This window comes from Gallinula chloropus, assembly GCF_964237585.1.
Source record: "Gallinula chloropus genome assembly, chromosome: 5".
In the NCBI taxonomy this organism is placed as follows: Eukaryota; Metazoa; Chordata; class Aves; order Gruiformes; family Rallidae; genus Gallinula; species Gallinula chloropus.
In genome coordinates, this window is record NC_140090.1 from 23,064,968 (window position 1) to 23,087,390 (window position 22,423).

Sequence of the window (22,423 nt, forward strand, 5' to 3'; positions counted from 1 at the left end):
GAAAAGATGCCTAGTTCATACAACCTGAACTGTAAGGTACTCTCAGTTGGCAGTAAAGGTGCAACAGAAGTCTAAATTCCGGGTCTTGTTATCTTTAGCTTCACAACTAGTATGTGCAAAACTCCATTTATACACAGATAATATAAATAATCTTTCAATTATATTTTAAAAAACATTTCAGTTGTAAGGCAGGGACAGGAAGTGCAACATTTTTAGAACTATATATTTTCCAAATCTGTCAGCATAGAAAACAGCTTTAAAAATCATAAAGCAGCTATGTCAAGAAAACATCTCAATACCATGATGGCATTACAACTTACAATTAATGTTTAAAGAACTCTACATTGCATTCTCAAAAATATTTATAAGAGTAAAACTGATGTGCTCAAACATCTGTGACTGTGTGGCCTATAGTATATTTAAATATACACTTAATGCAATTCAGAAAATGAACATAATTCAGAAGCTGAAGGCAGGAAAGCCACATTTTGCTCTCGCTCAGGTATCTCACCACATGACTAACATAGTGGTATTTACAAATAACTGTTTGTTCTAAAGGTTGTAGCTGGTTTAAGACTATACCCCATATATGAAACCAGTGTAACTCTGATTGTCTCTGCACTGCAGAGTTCACTGACAGCAGCACCCCTCCTTTTAGAAAAGAAACAACTTTCAGGTATTTGATCCAAACGAGAAGTTTTTTGTTTTAGAAAAATCTGCCAAGTTCACTTACTTCAGACAGCATTTGAAAAGGGGTCAAACCTGAACAGTGGAAGGAGACTGTGCTTCTGTGGGAGTAAGATGGAGCTGCTTCACACTTTTATTTGGTCACCATATTTCTAGTTATAAGAAACAGAGCTGGCCTGTAGCTGTTCCTTCCCTTAGCTTTAGTTCCTGTGAATTATATTTCCCAAGATTCTTAATGAACATATCCTTACACTGCTTGTTACATCACGTTTTGTTTCAAGGTATGTCATGTTAACACTACCATTTTCCCTTAGTTGTTGTTGCTTTTGGTTCTTAAAGTGTCTTTTTGAAAGGTCTTTCATGCCTTTTTCTTTTTAATACATCAGTATCAAATATTTATTGCTAACAAATCTAAGAAACATCTGTACAAAAAAAGTCTCTCTAGGACTTGTCTAAAATTAGACATTATTTAAGGGAAGAAGGGGAAGTTTGGGCACATAGTTTGTTGTTGAGTAGCCTTTCTCCTGCTGTCACCATCCTCTTGCCCTACCAGCTTATTGCTCTTTTGCAAAGACAGTAAACACCGAACTGTTCTGTTCTACCACTGAGCACATACCCACAGAACTACAACCAAGAACGCAGAGTCTCCATTTACCACCAGATGATAACTTTTCTAAATAGTTTAAAAGTGAAAGATTGAGTGAAGCAAATTAATTCATACTCAATCCTATTGAGTCTTCATTGTACTTTACCCTGATATTTCTTTCTCCCTGTCAGATTCCCATCTCACCACCCCCCTCTTTTTCTTTTAAAATATTTGGAACATCTGAAGCAATATGGAAAAGATGAATAGAAAGGGATTATTCACTCCCATGCTACAAGATCTAAGGAGCATCAAATGAAATTACGATGTGGCAGATCCAAAACAAGCATAAGGAAGTACTTCTCCATATAGCACATAGTTAAACTGTGGAAGTCCCTGCTCCAGGATATTAGGATGGCAAATGCATACTTGGGTTCAAAAGGTCAGTGGCTAAATTCATAGAATTAAAAGAAAAAAAGTCAAAAAATATTACCCACAAGTATATTGTGTCTGGCTTAGTCACTTCTACAAGAACAGATTGCACGAAGCTGGACGCATACACTCTGTTTGCTTAACCTGCTCCTATAATCTTCACTGGACATCTGTTAGTGGCCTGTCAGAAACATGGTGCCAGAAAAGACAGAGCTTTTACCTGACCCAATTATACCTAAAAATGCCTAATTACACCATAAAAAAATTAACAGGGAAAAGGTTATTACTATAACTTCTATACTACCTTGATAGATACACAGGAGTGAGATACTCCAACAGAGGTACCCTATCCCATCTGCACCCAGCTTTTGCTAACAGAATGTCATCCAGAACATTTTTGAGAAGCAACTCCTCAAAAATACCGTTAACACAGACTTGGATACTCAACAAAACTGAATTATATTAGAGAAAGCACCATTCAAGAATCCGTATCAAGCCTCAGATGCCTTAGTTCTTATCCTATAGTTATCAGGAAATCTGTAACAGCATAATCAGCTCTTTAAATTACAGTCTATGCATAGGATGAAAAAAAATCACTTGTTCGTACCCGAGAAGTTGAGATAAAAGATCAGTCTATGCAGCTTTGACACATAGAGAATTCCTGGTGTTCACTGCAAAGAACAAGTCCAAGATACTAAGCATGGTCCACTACATCCACTCATTAATTAGCTCGATATAGTTCCTAATTGGGTTCCATACTCTGACGTGCTAAAAGCACCCTCTTTAGCAAGACTAAAATGTAAACCTTTAATTACGTGAAGGGCTGATAAATCTCATGTCCTGGATTTATATGACATCCTGTGACACAGAAAGCAGTTTTAACTGAAAATTAATAGGCTTACTTAGAATACTTTTATGGTAAAACTAAGATACATGTATACCAGGTTACAATACTGCATCTACATAAAAACATTAGGAATTATTAAAAGAAGGGCTTAACTATTCATTGCAAGCACAGCACTATGTAGTAAGAATGGTTTCAGTGGATTCCCCTATACAACATCATGATTACTGTCATCTGATCATAACACAAGTGCAACTAACACAGCTGCCATGTCAGCTTCTCTTCAGGAGCTAGGTCTTAATCATAAATCAACTGAATGACTAATTCAACATTGTTAAAACCAGCAAGTAACTGCTTGGAGCCATTCCAGTTTTTACATCTTTCAAAAGGTCAATACACCTACTCAAATGCACAGTAGTCCTATCTTTCACAGTGTTTTCTTTTTTCCTGGATTGAAAAATAACATGTTAGCACTTAAATGTAAGTGTGTTTTAAATAACAATTAAAATGTTCGTTAATTCTGAAAGAGTGACCCATTAAAACAAAGACAATTTTAGCTTTCCTCTCTACCCACAATCAAAAAGCCTCTCCTCTCCTTCGCTGTTTTAAACACTTGTATAGTTGTAAAAGTCTTATGAAAACATTTTGCTACTGAGCTTTTTGTGCATTAACCTTACTTTTGTTATCATTACAATATGAATTAAGCTAAGAAAGAAACTTTTTCAAGTTGAACAACTACTCTAAATGTGGCTTGCATTTCAAATATGAACCTCTACCCCTCAAAATAATAACAGAAATCACAAATTAAGCGGCATCTAACAGTAAAATATATTCTAATCATTTGCATCTGCTTGCACCCCACAAATGACAAAAACCTACTGTTAGCATCCTTCATAGAAAACATTTATTCCACTCTTAAATATAAAAGCTATGTTGCATAAACAGAGGATTTAAAGCTGTGGCAGAGTGGCTGAATGAAAGAAAATGGCAATCTTTCTGGTTCTAGTAGATGCCTTTCCCTATCGCACAATGTTTCCCACTCATAAATACATGACAAATACTTCCTCAATCATTTTTTACGAGCAGGGATGCACAGGGGGTAGTCAATGGCTAGCTTGAGGGAAAATAGGAACAGCAGGAGGCAGAAACTGTACTGAAAATGGCTATGTGGTAAATTCTCTTCTGGAACATCACTCAGCTACCCAGGCTTTGATCTTTCAGCTACAATCACACTCACATCCATGAGATCTGGGTATACTTTTAAAAAACTAAATCATTAATTGTAATAGAAACAGTTAAACCGTTTCATTATCTGACTCCTCAACTCAAGCATCTGATTTTTTACAAATTAAAAACTGCCATTTATACAAAGATTTGCTTTCAATTGGGTTTAACTATGTCATCATCACAACCAGTCTCACAAAAAACATGGGGTGACTGGCGACAGCTAAATCACAGACTGGCGTCTCCTAAGTAGTCTGTCTACCATTAGGGTCTGGGAAATGGTATTTACTGTACAATTAGAGCCCGCGAGCTCTACCTGTAATCATCCAGATACAGGTGCGAGGATCCTTTTTTGGACAGGGAAACGGACTTGTCCATTTTCACATTAACTTCCCCGTCTGCACAGTTACAGCAAACCTTAGGAAACCTCAACATTTGTACTTCGGAAAAAACATCACCTGACAATACCAGAGCAAATGCTACTACCCTGATTTTAAAGGCTTCCTCGGGTAGAACCACTTTCAACATCTAAATCCTCATACCCAAAAAAAAGCAATCGGGGGAGGAACAAATTAATTTATAACTATAAAATTAGGCCAAATATGGAAATCTTACATTATTACGCTGCTTCGCAAGTTTATTCCGAAGTCTGCGTGTTTGGGCTGAGAAGCTTTGCTATTGAAATAGGTTAAATTTCGTTCTTTAATACTAACACAAAATGTCTTAGAGTATCAAAAGGACAGTTTTAGTTGCAGTAATTTCACAGAATTTATTCTAATGATTTATTGGAGTTAACCATCTGACATTAATTATTGTTTTGGCTTCCACTCTATGAATGTTTATTTTTCAGTTTAAAGCCTTCTCACTCTTTGATATCATATGGAAATGAGAATTTTTAATGGAAAATTGAAACCATGTGCATCTAAGTACTTAATGAAGTACAGGGAGAAACAGAGGGTGTACTTTAGGAGAATTCAGATATTCCGCTTTAGATACTTTTGATTTGTTTGGATGAGTTACATGCATATATCTGTTCACAAACATACATTTATACATCTTCAAAGTATCTCACAAGTACAGTGTTTAAAGATCTGAACATGAAGAAAAGGTTTGTTGTGTGGTTGTTTTTATTTTTAAACTAAATATACTGCTACAGATTTTTCTTCATCGTATACTACTTAATCTGTTCCCTCCTCCACAAACCAAGTATTATCCTATCTAGAGCTCCCAATGAAATGCTAAATGCCATACTTCTCAACAGCAGATTCCAACCATATGTCTACTGTGTTGGGACTGGATCTTCATCCAGTTCACTGAATGCCTGATAGGTTGATTTCATAACCATCACGTACTTAAGTCATAATATTGACATCAGGAATACTTGACTAAAACCTGCACTGCTCATGGCATTAAAGCCCATCAAAACAGGCCTGTAAACCGTAAGCAAAGTGCAAGCAGTGGCAAGGAAGCCAGGCACCCAACTGCAAGCAGAAGAGTACTGCTAAAACGTGCAATTTGCTACAGTTTCAGAGATTTCTGTGCAAGTCACATAGCTTCAGTCCTCTGGCATTCAATTCATTCCTTTGGAATGAAAAAGATGTTCTTCAATCAGCATTATGTAACATGATAAAACCATATGTTTATTTAAATCAGTACTTCTGAATCAAATCTCTTTTCTCTGCAGCTAATGGATTCATGTAGAAACGTAAGGAAGTAAAGCGTATTCTTTTCTACTCTGTGCTTTCACTGAGGGTTTCACATATGCATTGTGCTCAGGCAGCACATCAATGGGAGCATAACAAGTAACAAAAGTGCAACGTAAGTTTTCATCCCTATTTTCATTAATATTCTTGGTGATCCTAATGCACAAGGAATTATTTACCAATGAAAAACTTGAAATAGAAACATCAATTTAGGTATTTAACCTGAACAGACTCACCACTTGTTTTTCTTTCTAATGTAGTCTTTTTCAGAGAGGTTAACCAAGTAGATCATGGGTTTTGAAGTAAAAAACAAATGTTTGTTCAAAACGTCAATCTGAAAGTGAAAATATAGGAGAACAATTTTAAAAACAAGTTCTACCATCTTTAGCTAATTTCAGGACCATTTCCCTCATGGCACATCTGCAAAGGCAACAGAAGTGTAATATATAGATCACTGATAAATACAGAATCCCCTGAGAAATTTAACTTTCAATACACTATGAATACAAAATAAAAATAATTTTAAAAAGAACCTTTAAAAAAAGACAGTAACAGGTAGCAAAATTAGAAGTCAATCCATGGGGTAATATTTATAGCCTACCTCTTTGTCATTCCAATCATGATAGAAGCGGACAGCTTTCTTTTCATCTATTACCCATGTCTTGATTTTGCACATTACGTCCTACGCAAGATCAAGAAAAAAAAACAAAGTCAAAAACTCAGCTGGATATCAGACCATTCTTTTCCATAAACAAGGCGTGTGTACGTAAAGGTTCAAAATATACACACAAATTGAAAATTGGCTAGCACCTTTTAAAAGCAAATTTTTACTCTCCCAGAAAAATACAAATTGCTGCTCTAAAAGTCACTAAAGAGCAATATTGATTATTGAAGCAACACAAATCCCGTAATTAGGAAGTTAAATACACAACGCTCAAGTATCATCTCTCGTCACCACAAAAATTAGCAGACCTCATAAAACATATGTAAAAATCAGTCGATTTTAGATTGCTTTTCAAACTCTGTAAGACGCGACATTTCAGCATCCAGCGGGAGAGACCACGTACAACATAAACATACCATTAAGAAAAGGGAATGGGTGGGAAAAAACACAGCAATTTTTTTTTTTTTAAATTGTGAGCAAAAGAAATTGAGCCTATTATTGATGATCCACCCTTCAAGAAATTAATTCAAATGGCCAGAGCCCTTTTTATTCTGCATTAATTTTTCGCCAACACCTTCTCCCTCCCCCCCAAAATGAAACCTGCCAAAGCCTCCATTACACAATGGCAAGAGCCTTGCACTGGTGACCTCCAACCAGCTGCATTCACTTTCAGAACATCTCTCTCGGCAGGAAATCTAAAGGCCTTTTAGTTAGCAAGCTAGTGTGCATTCAGAAGGAGTAACTGCAGGAAGAGCCCAATGTGCTTTGTTTCTCTGGCCTTTCTTCACAGAAAGATTAATCATCTGTGAAATGGAAACGGCAAACAGCAAGTGACACAAACTGAACCCTTCAAGCCTTTCCTCATCAGTTTTGTGGTCGTGAATCCGAAAGCTGCGTGTGGCATGGTTCTCCTTACAGGCAGGTGTTAATAAAAGGCTCTTGGGTCTGAAAGGTCAAACTTGGCTCTTCTAGGAGTAGTACATTTTAGAGTCGCCTATTTTTTTGTTGTAGATAATTTATGATCATGCTTTAAATAATGCATTTTTGGGGTTATAATTGATGCAACTGAGAATGAAGATCTATAAAATACAAGGAAACATTCCCTAAACCATTGAGCACACAGCGTTTTTTGCACTTTGTGCTATGCAGTTGGAGTACATTTATAAACAACCACAAATAACATCAGTATTTACTACAGCCTTTTCTAGTCTTGCAGTTGCTTTAGTGAAAAAACAAAGAAAAAGCTCTTCTAAACCTTCAGATCCTGATTTGAAACCCTCCAGGAACAGGACTCCCCACAGATTTTAACAAGGAAGGGGCAAGCTAAAACTTTTAATGAAATCTAACACGTTCTGCCTAAGAATAATCACTTTTACTCTCCTATAACTGAATTTCACTCATAAATGTTTAAAAGTGGCTAATATAACACCATTTCCTACAAGGAGAAGATCAAAGTGCTATATTACAAATGCATTATGATTAAAAAAGCACTGTGCAGCTTTGCTATTAACTGTTCTTTAAACCCTAAAAGGCTTCCCATAGATCTCACTTGGCACTGCATATACAACCTTTGACAAGTAATGTAGACCATTTTTATTCATTGCCTAAAATTGTAGGCAATTATGTGCGTCACACTGGCCACCTGCAAATTCTGAATGCCTGCTCCAGTTGTCAGAGCAAAAAACTAATGTCGGAGGGGATTAATCTAGGGGGAGAGAGTCCTCTTTAATGGCTCCAGCAGGTGAAATGGCCCAGCTGGTTACTATGATGAGTGGCCAGAACAGCTTATGTAGAGACATGCAACAAGATTACACGTAAAGAAGAAAACAGTGGTACCATCTTATCTTTAACCCTATGTGCTTTTTATTTTTTAATTAATCAGTATAAACAAGATAAGGAAAGATTCTATCAATAGGTACTTTTCATTTAAGATCTTTAACCTCAGCTTTTGTTTAAGAGACATATAAAAATCAACACAATCTCTGAGTCTCTTGTCCAGCAGTGAAGGAATTCCGATTACACACTATTTCAGGTTTTAATCTAATTCTGTAGGCACCTGCCACATGGCTTTTGGCATTACAGTTCCCCCCTACCCCCTCAGCAATGCATTATTACATATAAATTGGAGTAAGTAAAAAAATTACAGAAAAAACATTATAGCACAAGTTACCAAAGCCAATATAGCAAACATAGCTTGCTCTTTCTATAACCTACCTAAGCACACTATTGCCTATCAGCATTTCTCTTTCACATTCACCCGCTACCTATGGTGACACATCTAAGCCTGCTTTGGCATGGACTTAATTTTTCGGCGTCCTCATTGAGGTACCTGATTTGATGCTGTTTGCAACTGTTGTTCTAAAGGAGAAATTACACAGCTAACCTCCACACGGAAGGCTGACCAACAACTGAGTATGTTGGGGAGAACCCACAGCTGTAAACGTACAATTTTAGATTTGGTTTTATAGAGAAGTGGACAACTATTGTAAAACTTTCTTTAGATAAAAGGACAGAAACATATAAGAAAATACAGCATTTACGCCTGAAGCTGGCAGGGCAGTAAGACACAAAGAAAGAGCATGGGAATAATTGCTCAATATTTTCTCTGATGGACTATATGGGCAGTTGTACTGCACAAAGTGTAATGCAGACAGCCCAGAAACAAAAAAGGACAGATAACTCAGGGTTTCCCCCATATCAATCACAGAACATTAGGAATTGGAAGGGACCTCGAAAGATTATCTAGTCAAAGCCCCCTGCAGAGCAGGATCACCTAGACTAAATCACACAGGAACACATCCAGGTGGGTTTAGAATGCTGGTGTCCCATTTAAACGGGTTTTAATGCAAATCCTTAACAAGAAATCAATAAATACTAATGACAATATGAAGAGCAGCTATTGCCACATACTTCTTTTTCACTCGAGCTGCCCCAATACCTAAACAAACACACAGAAAGCAAAAAACAAATTTTCAGGTTCTACCTTTTATCGCACAATTTTTAGTTTAATTGCTTCTGTTTAGGCCTGGTGAAAGAGCATGAACTGACCTTTTTATCTTCACTATCATTGTAACAGTCATTTAAACACATTTAATCATTACTCTAGTTAACTCCGAGATGCTTAATAACAGAATGCAGAGCAATGATCCACTTTGTTTCATTAGATCTGGCCTCCCCAGTTGCACACTTCGAGGTCAAGCTGTCACCAGCAGAATGATCCACTTCTCCTTGTTTGATGAGAGGGGTACTCTTGTCCTGGTTTTCAGCTAGCAACATTATAGCAAGCACCATTTAAAAAGCCACCAAAATCCTCTCCAAAATCCAATTTCCTTTTCATGAATATCAAATACCACTGTTTTAAACATCAGTTAATTTCTGACTACATCCTTGGCAATGTATTTTGCACATGTGACTACACAGTATATTTAGCCATATTGCAATACAGTGATTTTCATTTATTTTCTCAAGGCGGCAAGTAGTCAACCCACAAATGTTAAGCAGGACTTTAACAATAAGTCCCAACAGTATAAAATACTATGAAGAAACACATTTAAATTGCATTTAGGAGATTTATCAAGAGACACTACTGTGTAGGAAAATGTGCATACATTAATAAACTCTCTGGATGGATGATAGTAATAATGTGAGCCAATGCCAAATTCTTCTTACAGCATGAGGGACTAAACTGAAGCTTGGAAGACTCACTTGCCTACTTGGCATCAGAGAATTGTGAGTTTTTTGTTGTAAATTAGCAGGGCATGTAATTAACTTCCGCAAATTTAATAAAGAAGTAAGCAGTTGTGAGGATTATCACTTCACACTTGAAAGTGCCAGTGAATTCTCCGTGATCCTGCAGGCAGTGCAAAAGACTCCACTACTACAGAGAGTAACTGTGAGTACAGCTGGCTTTTTTACCCCCACCAAAGGGGATGTCTTTGGGGAAATATGTAGTGTTTCTCAGCACCTTACTCATCCCCTTTGAAACTTCTGAGATGTAGTAACCAACCAGCTCACTGTAAACACTTCAAAAGCGGTTAAATGTGTTTTATTAAAATGCCTTGATTATCCGACGTTCTATCATTTTCACTGCTCTGCTCCTCAGAAAAGCTATAAGGAGTACCTAAAACACTACCTGCATCTCTATTCATACAGAAGTCCACAGCACAGTATATCAATAACAAAGGCAGTAGAGTACAATTAATATATTCAGACTTCCTTACTGAATCTGGGTCAGCAACATAAGGTCTTTAATTCAAAAAACACTTCATGCACTAAATGGAGTCAACATCACCAAACCAATAGGTCTCAGAATGTAACTGTAAATGGAAAATCCAACAGGTGTTTTTCTGGTGGCTCTGCAAACAAAGTATCCCTATTTATTACCTTTCATTAACAGCCTAAGAAAAGACCACGTTAGTGACACAGACAACATAAACCATGTGTGTATTGACCAGAACTACTAGACAGATTCAGTGAAAGCAAACAATGTTTTTCAACAACAAATTCAAGTTCATATACTAGCTGAGTGGGGGAAAAGGGTGGGCAGACACACTATTTACTAGGAAGAAGGCTTCCCCCTTGTGAGAGTGGCTGAGAAGACTTGAAGTTGCAGGCAAACAAACTACTGTATCTAAAAAGACTAATACAAACTTTGAGTATATAAATAGGCAAATGTCTAATGTGAATAACTCTACACTTCTCTACTGAAATACTGAAAAACTGAGTAAAATTAAGGTTTTGAAAAAGTGCTTATACATGAAGACTCAGTATGCTTAAAACATACAGTTTTATTGTATGTCATATATATATAATTAATGGCTCAAAGTTGAAACCTGACAAACAGACTCAAGCTGTGTCTTATTTCTAAACAGCAAAGAAAACTCATCACTGGCACAAGCTATGGAATATGCAAAAGATCAAACTAGGTGGTAATAGTACTACTTCCAGCCTTCAAAGTCGCTAGGATGGTTCTTCACACACAGAGAACTGCACTGTTTGAGGTAACTATATAGCTAAACTGCGCTGTTCCAAAACCAGTTTACGGTGCGCACACCAGCTTCCTTGTTAATGTCAAGCTGTACAGCGTGCACCATGCCCACACTCCTTCCATTCATGACTTTCCTTGGAAATCTTTTTCACTTCTATTTAGCATAGCCTCAGTGCTCTACTTGTCCTGGAGGTTTTCTGGCGATTTAAAATAGTGAGCCTAAAGTGACAAAATAAGAATATATTGTGAAAACAATGTTTAGAAACAGTGGTATTTTTAAAATTCAATTAAGAAAAATTTTGCAGGGTTTGTTTTTTTTTTTTAAATAAAAAAGGCTAGATCATGTTTTTCAATTATGTTAAGTGCTTAAATAAGCTGTAGCAGCTGGGTGCAAGAAAAAGAACAAGTCAGGTACTGCATCAACTGGAGTGACAATGAGCTCCTCTGTGGTACAAAACAATGTCTAATCTCTTACAATTCCCTTGCTCACCGACTTTAATAAAAATACAATGGGAGAGGTAATGGATTTAGGACAAGTGTATTATTCTTTCTTCTATTCAATACCTTCTAACAGAGTCAGTACAAGCTGTACACGATATAAGATTTACTCAAGCTAGATGCCAATAATGTTTATGAACCACAGCAAGCACTCTCACGCAAAACACCCTACAAGCATTTCCAGGCAATGTAATACACGTCAATAATCCCCAAATTCTCCTGTGTGGGTCATCTGTGTGGGTTCTAAGACATTATGCATAAAATTAGAGTCACTTGTAGATTAACAGCTTTCAGCAGTCTTGCCTGCTTTCTTTTTTGAGAACCTACAAGTGATTATTTCTAGCAGTTCAGAAATTCAGAAGAGGAAAATTGCATTGAAAAAATAAAATGAAACATCTTCCATAGAGTTCAACCAAACTTTTCTTACTGCACTAGTCTACACACACTTCCAAATAAATCCATGTGTGAATGTATTTGCCCTAGATGTGGTTTAAGCCAACTGAAAATGGGGTCTCTTACAGAATCTCTCTCTTATATAATGTTTTTGGTGTGTATAGATATTATTTTTAAAATTACACCATAGTTTGAATCTAGACATACCCAGACAGACATTATTTACAGAAGTAATTTCTTTAAGCCACTATTCAATTCTACACAGGAAGGAACACCCTTGACAAAGTATTTAAGACTTCTCTTTGTCTGCTGAGCCTACCAAAAGAAATCCAAACGTGTATTTACACATTATGTAGTTTTAAGTCAGGCTTTACTACCGATTAATTCACAAACATCTGCCATGAATATTTTTCCGTTACATTCAAAATGTTCTTCAGAATGAACTTTAATTTCCTCTAAATACCACATTAAGCACAGTAAATGGTCCACTAAAGATTTTAGGCATAATTATATGCATTAAGAATATAAATATTTTCTTGATTCCCTATGATTTAACATTTAAGTTACTAATTGTAACAGTCATCAGCATAAAAGTATGTCAACAGTGTACGCATACTCTGCTCTTTCCCTTCCATCTCCAATGGCACAAACTAGCCTCAAACTCGCCTTATATAAAAGGAAAGGAAAGAAACTGGAAAGGAAAAAAGATACAATTCATTGCTGTATTTATCTTCAACTCAGAATCAAAGAAAGGTGAAAATTCCCAACTGACATCATCAGTTAGAGGAAATAAGAGTTCATCCATCCGTGAGAACTCTGGAGAGCTCTTGCAGCACGAGGTCATCGCATTCTGCTCGGCACCATTCCATTCATCAGAATATTGCTGGAAGGAAAGATTTTTCACCCCCTTTTCATCTGGTATATATTGGTAATGAGAAGAAACTGAATCTACCAGCTCTCTACTGTTTGAGAAGTATCTCCCATATCATAGAGGTAATTTTAAATGAACAAAAAACATCTTTCAGACAGTTATCGTATAATCAGGACCAGACCAAGACACTAAATGAAAGGGAAGAAGAAGAAAGAAGGGATTAAACCTACTTAAAACCCATAGGAAGACTTTGTTTTACTCCTCATCGTATGTATATGCTAACAGACACTTATATGCTATGCCTATGGTCACTGTATGGTCACTGAGGTGGGGCTCACCTGTCTTACAGGGGGAAGCAGATCCTTGCCCAGGAGATGGCAGGGCTCATTGATAGGGCTTTAAACTAGTTAGGAAGGGGGGAGGGGATATAGTGAGGCTTGCTAGTGTAGGGCAAGTAGCCTCGAGCTTTATATTACATTCGGAGGGTGAAGAGGGTGATATACCTCTACAGTGTCCCATAGGAACTTCTGGGGACTCCTCAGAGGAGGTAGTATGGCTGACTCCCCTTCTGGAACCTTCTAATGTCCCTCTAGGAGGCAGTGGGGGAAAGCTTCAGATTCCTCCCAGAGGCTTGAGGGAGGGCTCCTCAAAAAGGTATTGAGTCAGAAAGCCCAGCTGAAGTGTCTTTACACGAACGCGCGCAGCATGGGTAATAAGCAGGAGGAATTGGAAACCGTGATGTCACTGGAAAATTATGATCTAGTTGCAATCATGGAAACATGGTGGGATGATTCCCACAGTTGGAATACCCCTGTAGAAGGGTATTGCCTTTTTAGAAGGGATAGGCTAGGAAGGAAGGGTTGGGGGGGTTGCCCTCTATGTTAAAAAGTGGATAGACTGTGAGGAGCTCTCTCTGGAAGATGGCCAGGAGCAGGCTGAAAGCCTGTGGGTCAGGATTAGGGATGGGGCTAAAGAGCAGCTAGTGATAGGGGTCTACTACAGGCCACCTGATCAAAGAGAGACTACTGATGAGGCTTTCCTCCTTCAGCTGCAGGAGGCATTGCGGTCACAGGCACTCATCCTGATGGGGGACTTTAACCACCCGGACATCTGCTGGGAAAACCACACGGCGAGCTGCAAGAGGTCCAGGAGACTCCTGGAGTCTGTAGATGATAACTTTCTGGTTCAAATAGTGGACAGACCGACCAGAGGCAATGCACTGCTGGACCTGGTGCTCACCAATGTGGGGGAGATCATTAAAGGTCTTAAGGTTGGAGACAGCCTGGGCTGCAGTGGCCATGCCCTAGTTGAGTTTGTAATCTCAAGGAATGTGGGCCTGGCAAAAAGTGGGACCAGGACACTGAACTTTAAGAGAGCAAACTTTAGGCTGTTTAAGGACTTGTTGGCCAAGATCTCCTGGGAGGTGGTTCTTAGAGACAGAAATGTTGAGGACAGCTGGCTGCTCTTTAAGGATGCCTTTCTGAGAGCTCAAAGGCTCTCTATCCCTCTGAATAAGAAAGCGGGCAAGAGGGACAGGAGGCCAGCATGGCTAAGCAAGGACCTGCTGGTCAAACTGAGGGAAAAGAAAGGCAAATACAAGCTCTGGAAGCAAGGGTGTGTAGCCTGGAAAGAATACAGGGATGCTGTTCGGACTTGCAGAGATGGGATCAGGAAAGCCAAGGCGCAGATGGAACTGAACTTGGCAAGGGATGTTAAAAACAACAAGAAGGGATTTTACAGGTACATTGGCCAGAAGAGACAGGCCAAAGAGAACGTATACCCCTTGGTAAATGAGAAAGGAGAATTGGCTGCAACTGATGAGGAGAAGGCTGAGGTACTGAATGAGTTCTTTGCCTCCGTCTTCTCTGGCAGCCAGGATTCTCATAATTCTCAAATCCCAGAACCTTGCATCCCTGGAACTCAAGGTGGGAAATGGGGGGAGTAAATCGCCCCCCACTGTAAGAGCAGAGCAAGTCTGAGACCGCCTCATGAGACTGAATGTCTACAAGTCTATGGGGCTGGATGACATGCATCCCAGGGTCCTGAAGGAGCTGGCTGATGTGGTTGCCGAGCCGCTCTCCATCATATTTGAAAAGTCGTGGCTGTCAGGAGAGGTCCCTGGGGACTGGAAAAAAGGTCATGTCACTCCCATTTATAAAAAAGGGAGCAAGAAAGACCCAGGGAATTACAGGCCGGTGAGCCTCACCTCTGTGCCTGGGAAGATCATGGGACAGATCCTCCTGGACGACATGTTGGAGCACATGAGGGAAGACAATGTGATCCGGGACAGCCAGCACGGCTTCACCAAGGGAAGGTCGTGCCTTACCAATCTGGTGACCTTCTATGATGGAGTGACAGCATCAGTAGATAAAGGAAAGGCAACCGATGTCATCTACTTGGACTTGCGCAAGGCCTTTGACACAGTCCCCCCCCACATCCTTATCTCTAAATTGGAGAGAAGTGGATTTGATGGGTGGACCATCCACTGGATAAGAAACTGGTTAAGAGACCGTAGCCAAAGGGTGGTGGTCAATGGGTCTATGTCCAGGTGGAGGCCGGTGACAAGCGGGGTCCCCCAGGGATCTGTCTTGGGACTGGTGCTCTTTAACATCTTTATCAATGACATCGATGATGGAATTGAGTGCACCCTCAGCAAGTTTGCGGATGACACCACGCTGAGTGGTGTGGTCGACAGCCCAGAAGGAAAGGAAGCCATCCAGAGGGATCTTGACAGGCTGGAAAGGTGGGCCCGAGGGAACCTAATGAGGTTCAACACTGCCAAGTGTAAGGTGTTGCACTTGGGACGGAAGCATCCCAGACACAGATACAGACTGGGAGAAGAGCTTCTTGAGAGTAGCCCTGCTGAGAAGGACTTGGGGATTGTGGTGGATGAGAAACTTAACATGAGCCAGCAGTGTGCTCTTGCAGCTCGCAAGGCCAATGGTATCCTGGGCTCCATCAGGAGTGGCCAGCAGGGACAGGGAGGTGATTGTCCCTCTCTACTCTGCCCTCGTGAGGCCCCATCTGGAGTACTGTGTCCAGATCTGGGGCCCTCAATACAAGAAGGATGTGGAACTGTTGGAGAGGGTTCAGAGGAGGGCCACAAGGATGATTAGAGGGCTGGAGCACCTGCCCTACAAAGAGAGGCAGAGGGAACTGGGCTTGTTCAGCCTGGAGAAGAGAAGGCTGCGGGGGGACCTCATTGCAGCCTTCCAGTACCTGAAGGGAGCTTATAAGCAGGAGGGGATTCAACTTTTTAAAAGAGCAGATAATGGCAGGACAAGGGGGGATGGACTAAAGCTAAAGGAGGGAAGGTTTAGATTAGATATTAGGGGGAAGTTTTTCACAGAAAGAGTGGTGAGGTGCTGGAACAGGCTGCCCAGAGAAGTAGTAGATTCCCCGTCCCTGGATGTGTTCAAGGCCAGGTTGGATGGGGCCCTGGGCAGCCTTGTGTAGATCCATGCCTGGAGGTTGGTGTCCCTGCCTGTGGCAGGAGGGTTGGAGCTCTATGATCCTTGGGGTCCCTTCCAACTCAGACCATTCTATGAGTCTATGATTCATTCATCACCCATCACAGTAACAGAAAAAAAGCTTGATACCTTTCCTGTAAGTTAAATATGCACTCATTGGTTCTGGTACCATTGCATTAAAGAGGAGTCTCCAACTGTTCATAACTGCAATTACTTTTGCTCTTAATAAAATGTGCTTGATTTGAAAAATAAATCTTATTTTTAAATTGAAAGACTTTTTAACAATTGAATTTAGAGATCTCTTAGGACTTGAAAAAGCACTCGTTTCAACTGGAAACTAAGTTCAAATGCAGTGAAAACTAATCTTGATCCACATTTCAACTGAAAATTGGAAACTCCAACATTGCAGACATTTGGACATGGATACTCACCTAAAGATTAGTTCTTAATTAATAATATGTGTGAACTCAACTATAAATAATATTCCTGTGGTCAGATACATAAATCACCATACCATTACCCATAGGAATTCTTCTGTACTTGAATTCAAGATTTGGTGCACTAACAAAGGGCTGAAGGAATCTGCTGCAGAGGGTAAACCTCTAAGGACCAGAGCTGAATCATGCTGGAAGAGTAGTGGGAGAGAATCCTGCAACAATGTTAATACAGTATAATATAGTTACGCTAACAAAAAGACTTCTGTCTCCAGGACTGAAAATTCTATAAATTAAAAACATAAATTTTTAAGGCAACTTTAAAAATTTGTATATATTGATCTATAAGTTCATACACATTTGAATTTTACTTTGAAATCCCCTGCTACTCAAAATGACAGATGAATAACCTAATATGAGCTAGTTTAATTCACTCTCTTTTTCATGTGTCTGCATATTCCAGCACCATACAACTTTAAAATATAAATCAAAATTACTCTGATTGCTTTCTGAAATATCTGCACTGTTTTAATACATGCAAATAACAGGGGTGGTTTTTGTTCTATAATATCTCTTTAGAAGGTTATAGCCTAATAATATTTAAAGGCGTACTGAGTCAGAAAGAACTTAGTCAAAGCAGAGAGACATTTCTAAAAAGCCAGTGAGAACACTTGGAGAATGGACAAAAATACATGTGTAAAGGAAGCTATCCCAAGCCCGTGTCAACATTACGTGTTGCTGATCTTGGACCATAGTGTGTCATTGATTTTTAAGTAGAACTTGAAAATTATTTCATTGATGGCTCCTTAACAGCAGTTGGCTATTTTATTTCTGCTGACAGGGGATTGAGAAATCAATTCTCCAAGAGACAGCATGAACAGTTAACACCGTATTCAACTGCAAAGCCAGGTCACTGCGCAAAGGTGAACTTCCCAATGGTACGCAATGTGGGCTTACCCAAAGGGGAAATGATAATTAACAAGTTAGAACACAGTGGAGAGAAGGTGAGCGATCAAACACAAATCTCACATTTAAGAACTGTTGATTGATACAGAACAACAATTTCCTCCTTTTCTTCTCCAAAACCTTTTGGAGATTTCAGAATATCAAGTTACAGTTGTGGAGGCTTACTGATAAAGAGGATCCTCTAAAGTAGACAATTCATATTTATGAAATAAGAAGAATGACTTCCACTTTCAATTAAGTTCCACGAAACACACAGTGAAATCCCCTTTGATGCCAATAATAAGTTTACACAGGTCACACAGATTATGGCGTCTCTGAAATCAGTAACTTTTCCTCAGCTTTCATATTAAGGTTATTTGTTATATTGAGCAAACTACCAAAGGTAAAACATACTTGACCAAGATCAATATTATTTCTTTTCTTTCCTCACCTCCTTCTTCTTTGCCTAACCTTATATAGTGTTCTTCCTCAATAGATTTCAAAATGCTCTCAAAAGAAGTAGAAAGGAATGAAAAATGCGATTCAAGTGTTGGATGGTTTTGTTCAGCAGGGGAAAGCAAGCTAGTGAAAGGTCTGCAGGCAATACATTTAAGAAAACTTGTGATATCTTCATCTGAGCGAACCACAGAACTTTCACAACTCTCAACCAGTTAAAGCTTTTGAAAAATTGTCTTTACCATGAATTACTCCTGAAAAGATGGGAAAACAATGAAAAAGAGTAAAATGTTAACATTGCACCTTAAAAACAAAACAAAACAAAAAAATCAGAACAACCTACAAATACCAAGTTTCTTCTAGACTCCTAGATTTCCTGAAAGGAAAAAAGTCTGTGAACACTCCGAGCACAGACAAGAGCTGTTTGCTGCACACCTCTGCTGTGCCAAGAACAGAATATTAGCAATGGCTGTATATGATGCTGGTAAATTACTTAAATCCTGAGAAGTTCTCTCCCAGCCCCTTCCTTCTTCCCCCCACTTTCTTGAAGACAAACTGTTTGGGGGCGATGGAACCCAAAAAACATTCATTCCAGTCTGTACTGTCCTTTAATGACTCAAAGGAAGCTTTAAAGAGTAGCCACAAGCCACACAATGTTACAAGTTGTGCTGCACAGGGAACCCTCTCTTTGTTCAAGAAGCTAACTGTGAAATGTAACAGATTTGGGAAGTCCAGAATGATCCAACAAGGAAATACGCTGCTAACATTTGACTACTGCTTTAGGGAGATACAGTATTTAACTTTATGGGGGAGGTTTGCCACCAGTCCCATATGTTGTCTCTCCCAGACCCTTAAGTCACCTACTGCACAGTTAATCATGCAAAATACTATATAAATGCAGCCACAAGCCTTCTCTGCAACACAAAACATTAACAGAGAAGAGGCAAAACCAACTGTACAAGAGTGCCTCACAAGCCAGGGGCTGAACATTTAAATAAACCCCTGGAGTGGCTGGAAAAGCCCAAGAATCGCTGTTACAATCTTACAGCTACACAAATCTATTTGTAGAAGCTGTCTAACTATGCCAAATTATTGATTTACCAGAAAAAAAGAAAAGTAACCAGGCAGAACAGACAGACTCCTACCAATAAAAAAAAAAATAGTCTATTTTACTAAGGTCTACCATAAACCTTGTAAGTCAAGCATACAAGTCACAAAGGAAGACAAGGGAGAAGGTCGAAGATCAGCAGAACTCATGGGGTGATGCCCCACAGCACTTCCCTGAAGTATTCCCTAGTGACTGTAGTTTCTATGTGCAGCCTTTGTCTCAAAGGGAGCATTAATTTGCGTCTCTCCACTCTGATCAGCCACCCTTTTCGATGAAACAAAGGCATTTAATGCCTTTGAAACCTCTACTGTTGACAAACTCAGCTGAGACTGGTCAAGTGTAACAACCGTTACTAAGACCAGAACTGGTGGAGTAACACAACTTCAAGACCCTGGTGTTTTCTGTGTATGTATAGGTAAAGAAAGAATTGGGGGGGGGGGGGGGGGGGGGAATGGGAGGGGGAAGCCAAAACCAAGGAATGATGAGAAGTGGAGAAGTGTAGTGTTACAAATACAAAATGACAAAGTAATTTTGACAGGTTAACTACAGATGAAGTAGTAGTTAGGAGACCTAAGGAAGAGGCAAAGAGAAGGATAAGAAACCGAAACTGGGTAGACAGATAAATAAATTAATTAAAACTTTAAAATCAGCATTAAGTTGCATTTCTAGATTTGAGTTTTTTTATTTACTGTCTTGATCTGAGAATAACCTGACATTTCAAACATGTACCAACATCCTGCAGTTATGAGTAAGAGCAGCTCTATCACACAACACTAAGTGTACCTACCACCCATGACAGTTACATGATGAGTATAAAGAATTTTATTTAACCCACACCAGTTATGTCTTTTTGCAATCACAAAAAAAGTACTGACTTCTTCCTTAGCACAGGAAGAACAGAATGTAACAGGAAGCACTCTAAGCATACAGACGGGTACACTCCAAAACTGGCTAAGACCACCTCCATCATTGGGAACACCTTTGCTCAGCTCCTCAAGACAGCCACACAAGAAAGTGGGTGAGAAGAGCTCAAGACTGGGCACACACAAAGCAGCAGCACAACACTCCTCATTTTCATCATCTCATAACAATGTAAAATTTAGCCTTAGGCTGAACTTTTAATTCACTGTAGCAGGGTTTTTCCTTGCCCCTTTCTTTAAGGCTAATGAAAGGGTGAAAAACTGTGCGGATGTGATTTGAAACTGTAGGCATAAGCTGCACTGTTCCTCTAAGCAGGGGCAAACTTTTCTAACAGATAAAAATGTCTGCCCATATGTACCCAAGGCTGGGTTGACATGTCAGACAAAACCTTAAATGAAGCATACCTGCTTCTCTTTCTCTGAGCTTACATGAAAGCCTTCAAATAATCCAACAATATCTGTTGTTTCTGTCTTAGACCAACCAAGGAATAAACCATTTTTAAAGCCAGATGAAGACTAGCTCTTCACCAACTGAAGTTACCAAAGAAGTGCTTTTTAACACTGCATCATGGAGATGAACATTTTGGAGAAGGACGTTCACCTTCAGTTCCCATTCACTTCCAAACACTAGGCAGGGACAACAAATTTCCTTGCACTTCACTGCAGATAAACACCAGCACTGATATGACAGTGTTTTTGTTATTGCTTGCTATCTAAAAAGCCCTGGGAGAAAACAGAATTTTTATTACTTAATTGTTAAGCATAAATAGTCTGTTTCCACACTGATACACTGCTGTAATAATTAGAGAATGTGCTTTATATACCACCTGAAATATTTATAGAAGATTAATGAAATAAAGAAAAATTAGTAACTAGACTACTAGCAAAGTGTTGCAGACTTAAAAGTCAAGTGGAAGGAAAATAATAATTTACAAAAATATACTTTGAAGTTGATAATTATTATACATTTCTGATTTACAAAGAAACACCACTACTACCCTGCGGTAACTGAGCTCCTTTAGGCAGCTTTCCACAACAACATTCTAAAATTAATTTCAACTAGCGGTCTTTATTTAACACGCACTAGAAGATATGAAGTGCAACCACACCAAGAAGATATATTCACTTGGTGGCTACAGAAATACTAACATCAACATTAGCCTAGAACTTAACAGCAAGAATAATTCAGAAGTGACTGCTGCACTTCGAATTACAGCTAAGCACAACACAAGTTTGACGAAGCACTGCCAGTTCTTGTATAAGGCTGCGTTTGCAAGAAAATAAGTTAAATTTTAAAAATTAGCTTCATCGTTGAAATCTTACACTGTCAACACAGCAAATAACCCATTCTAATAGTTTTTCAACTCAGAATAATAACTACTTTACACATAAAAAAATGAGTGCTTCATAAAATACACGTGACACACCAATAACGAAACCCAACAGTACAAAAATTTCAATTCAATACAGAGTACTTAATGACCTACTTTTACAGAGCATACACTTATACTTACATATTCAGGTTTTAATTTCTTGTCTCCTCCTCTTACAGCTACTTTTTCAAGCTTGTCTATACTCTGCATGATAAGCTCCTCATCTTTCAGTCTAAGTTCTTCATGTATTATTTCAATGTCACGAACAGGATCTACACTTCCTTCAACATGAGTGATATCATCATCTTCAAAAGCCCCTAAAACAAAAGAACACTTAAATTATGTGTTGTCTAAATCACAGGAAATATATGTATTTACAACATACTAATAAGAGTCACAAGAGACAAGAAAAGTCAAAAAGTACATTTCTGTCATATTGCCCATATACAAGTACCACCTGCAATATTTCATAGCATAGTGGTTTTGTCTGTTAACTTAGTTATCAACCCAAGCATCAGAAGTTTCACATACATACATGCTCTGCCATTTCAGGAGGGTACTTAACATACCTTAAAGAGTTTCTTCTAAATAGGAGCAGGCCAGAGCACTTTTCAGAAAATAGGTACCACTGCATTTAACAGTATGTAACCTAGCAGCAGCAAACACAGTAGCTAAATTGAACACTGCAGAACATTTTAATACACGGAGTAATGACTAAAAGACTGGTGGAAAGAAAACCTTACAAATCACCCTGGCAGCCCTCACTGGCTGACCAATTTTATGCATTAAGGAAAAAAGAAGTTCTAGACAAAGAATTCTGAAGTTCTAAAC

At 38.9% G+C, this 22,423-nt stretch overlaps 1 protein-coding gene across 1 annotated transcript in view; it reads right to left on the reverse strand.

Moving 5' to 3' along the window:
* Positions 1-22,423, reverse strand: part of OLA1 (Obg like ATPase 1) — a 101,022-nt gene that overhangs the window by 33,045 nt on the left and 45,554 nt on the right. Inside the window, exons 5-7 of the mRNA XM_084264706.1 lie at positions 21,734-21,909; positions 6,075-6,155; positions 5,710-5,807 (exon numbers count right to left, since the gene is read on the reverse strand). Of these exons, the coding sequence (XP_084120832.1) occupies positions 5,710-5,807; positions 6,075-6,155; positions 21,734-21,909 (355 nt within the window). The remainder of the gene's footprint in view (positions 1-5,709; positions 5,808-6,074; positions 6,156-21,733; positions 21,910-22,423) is intronic.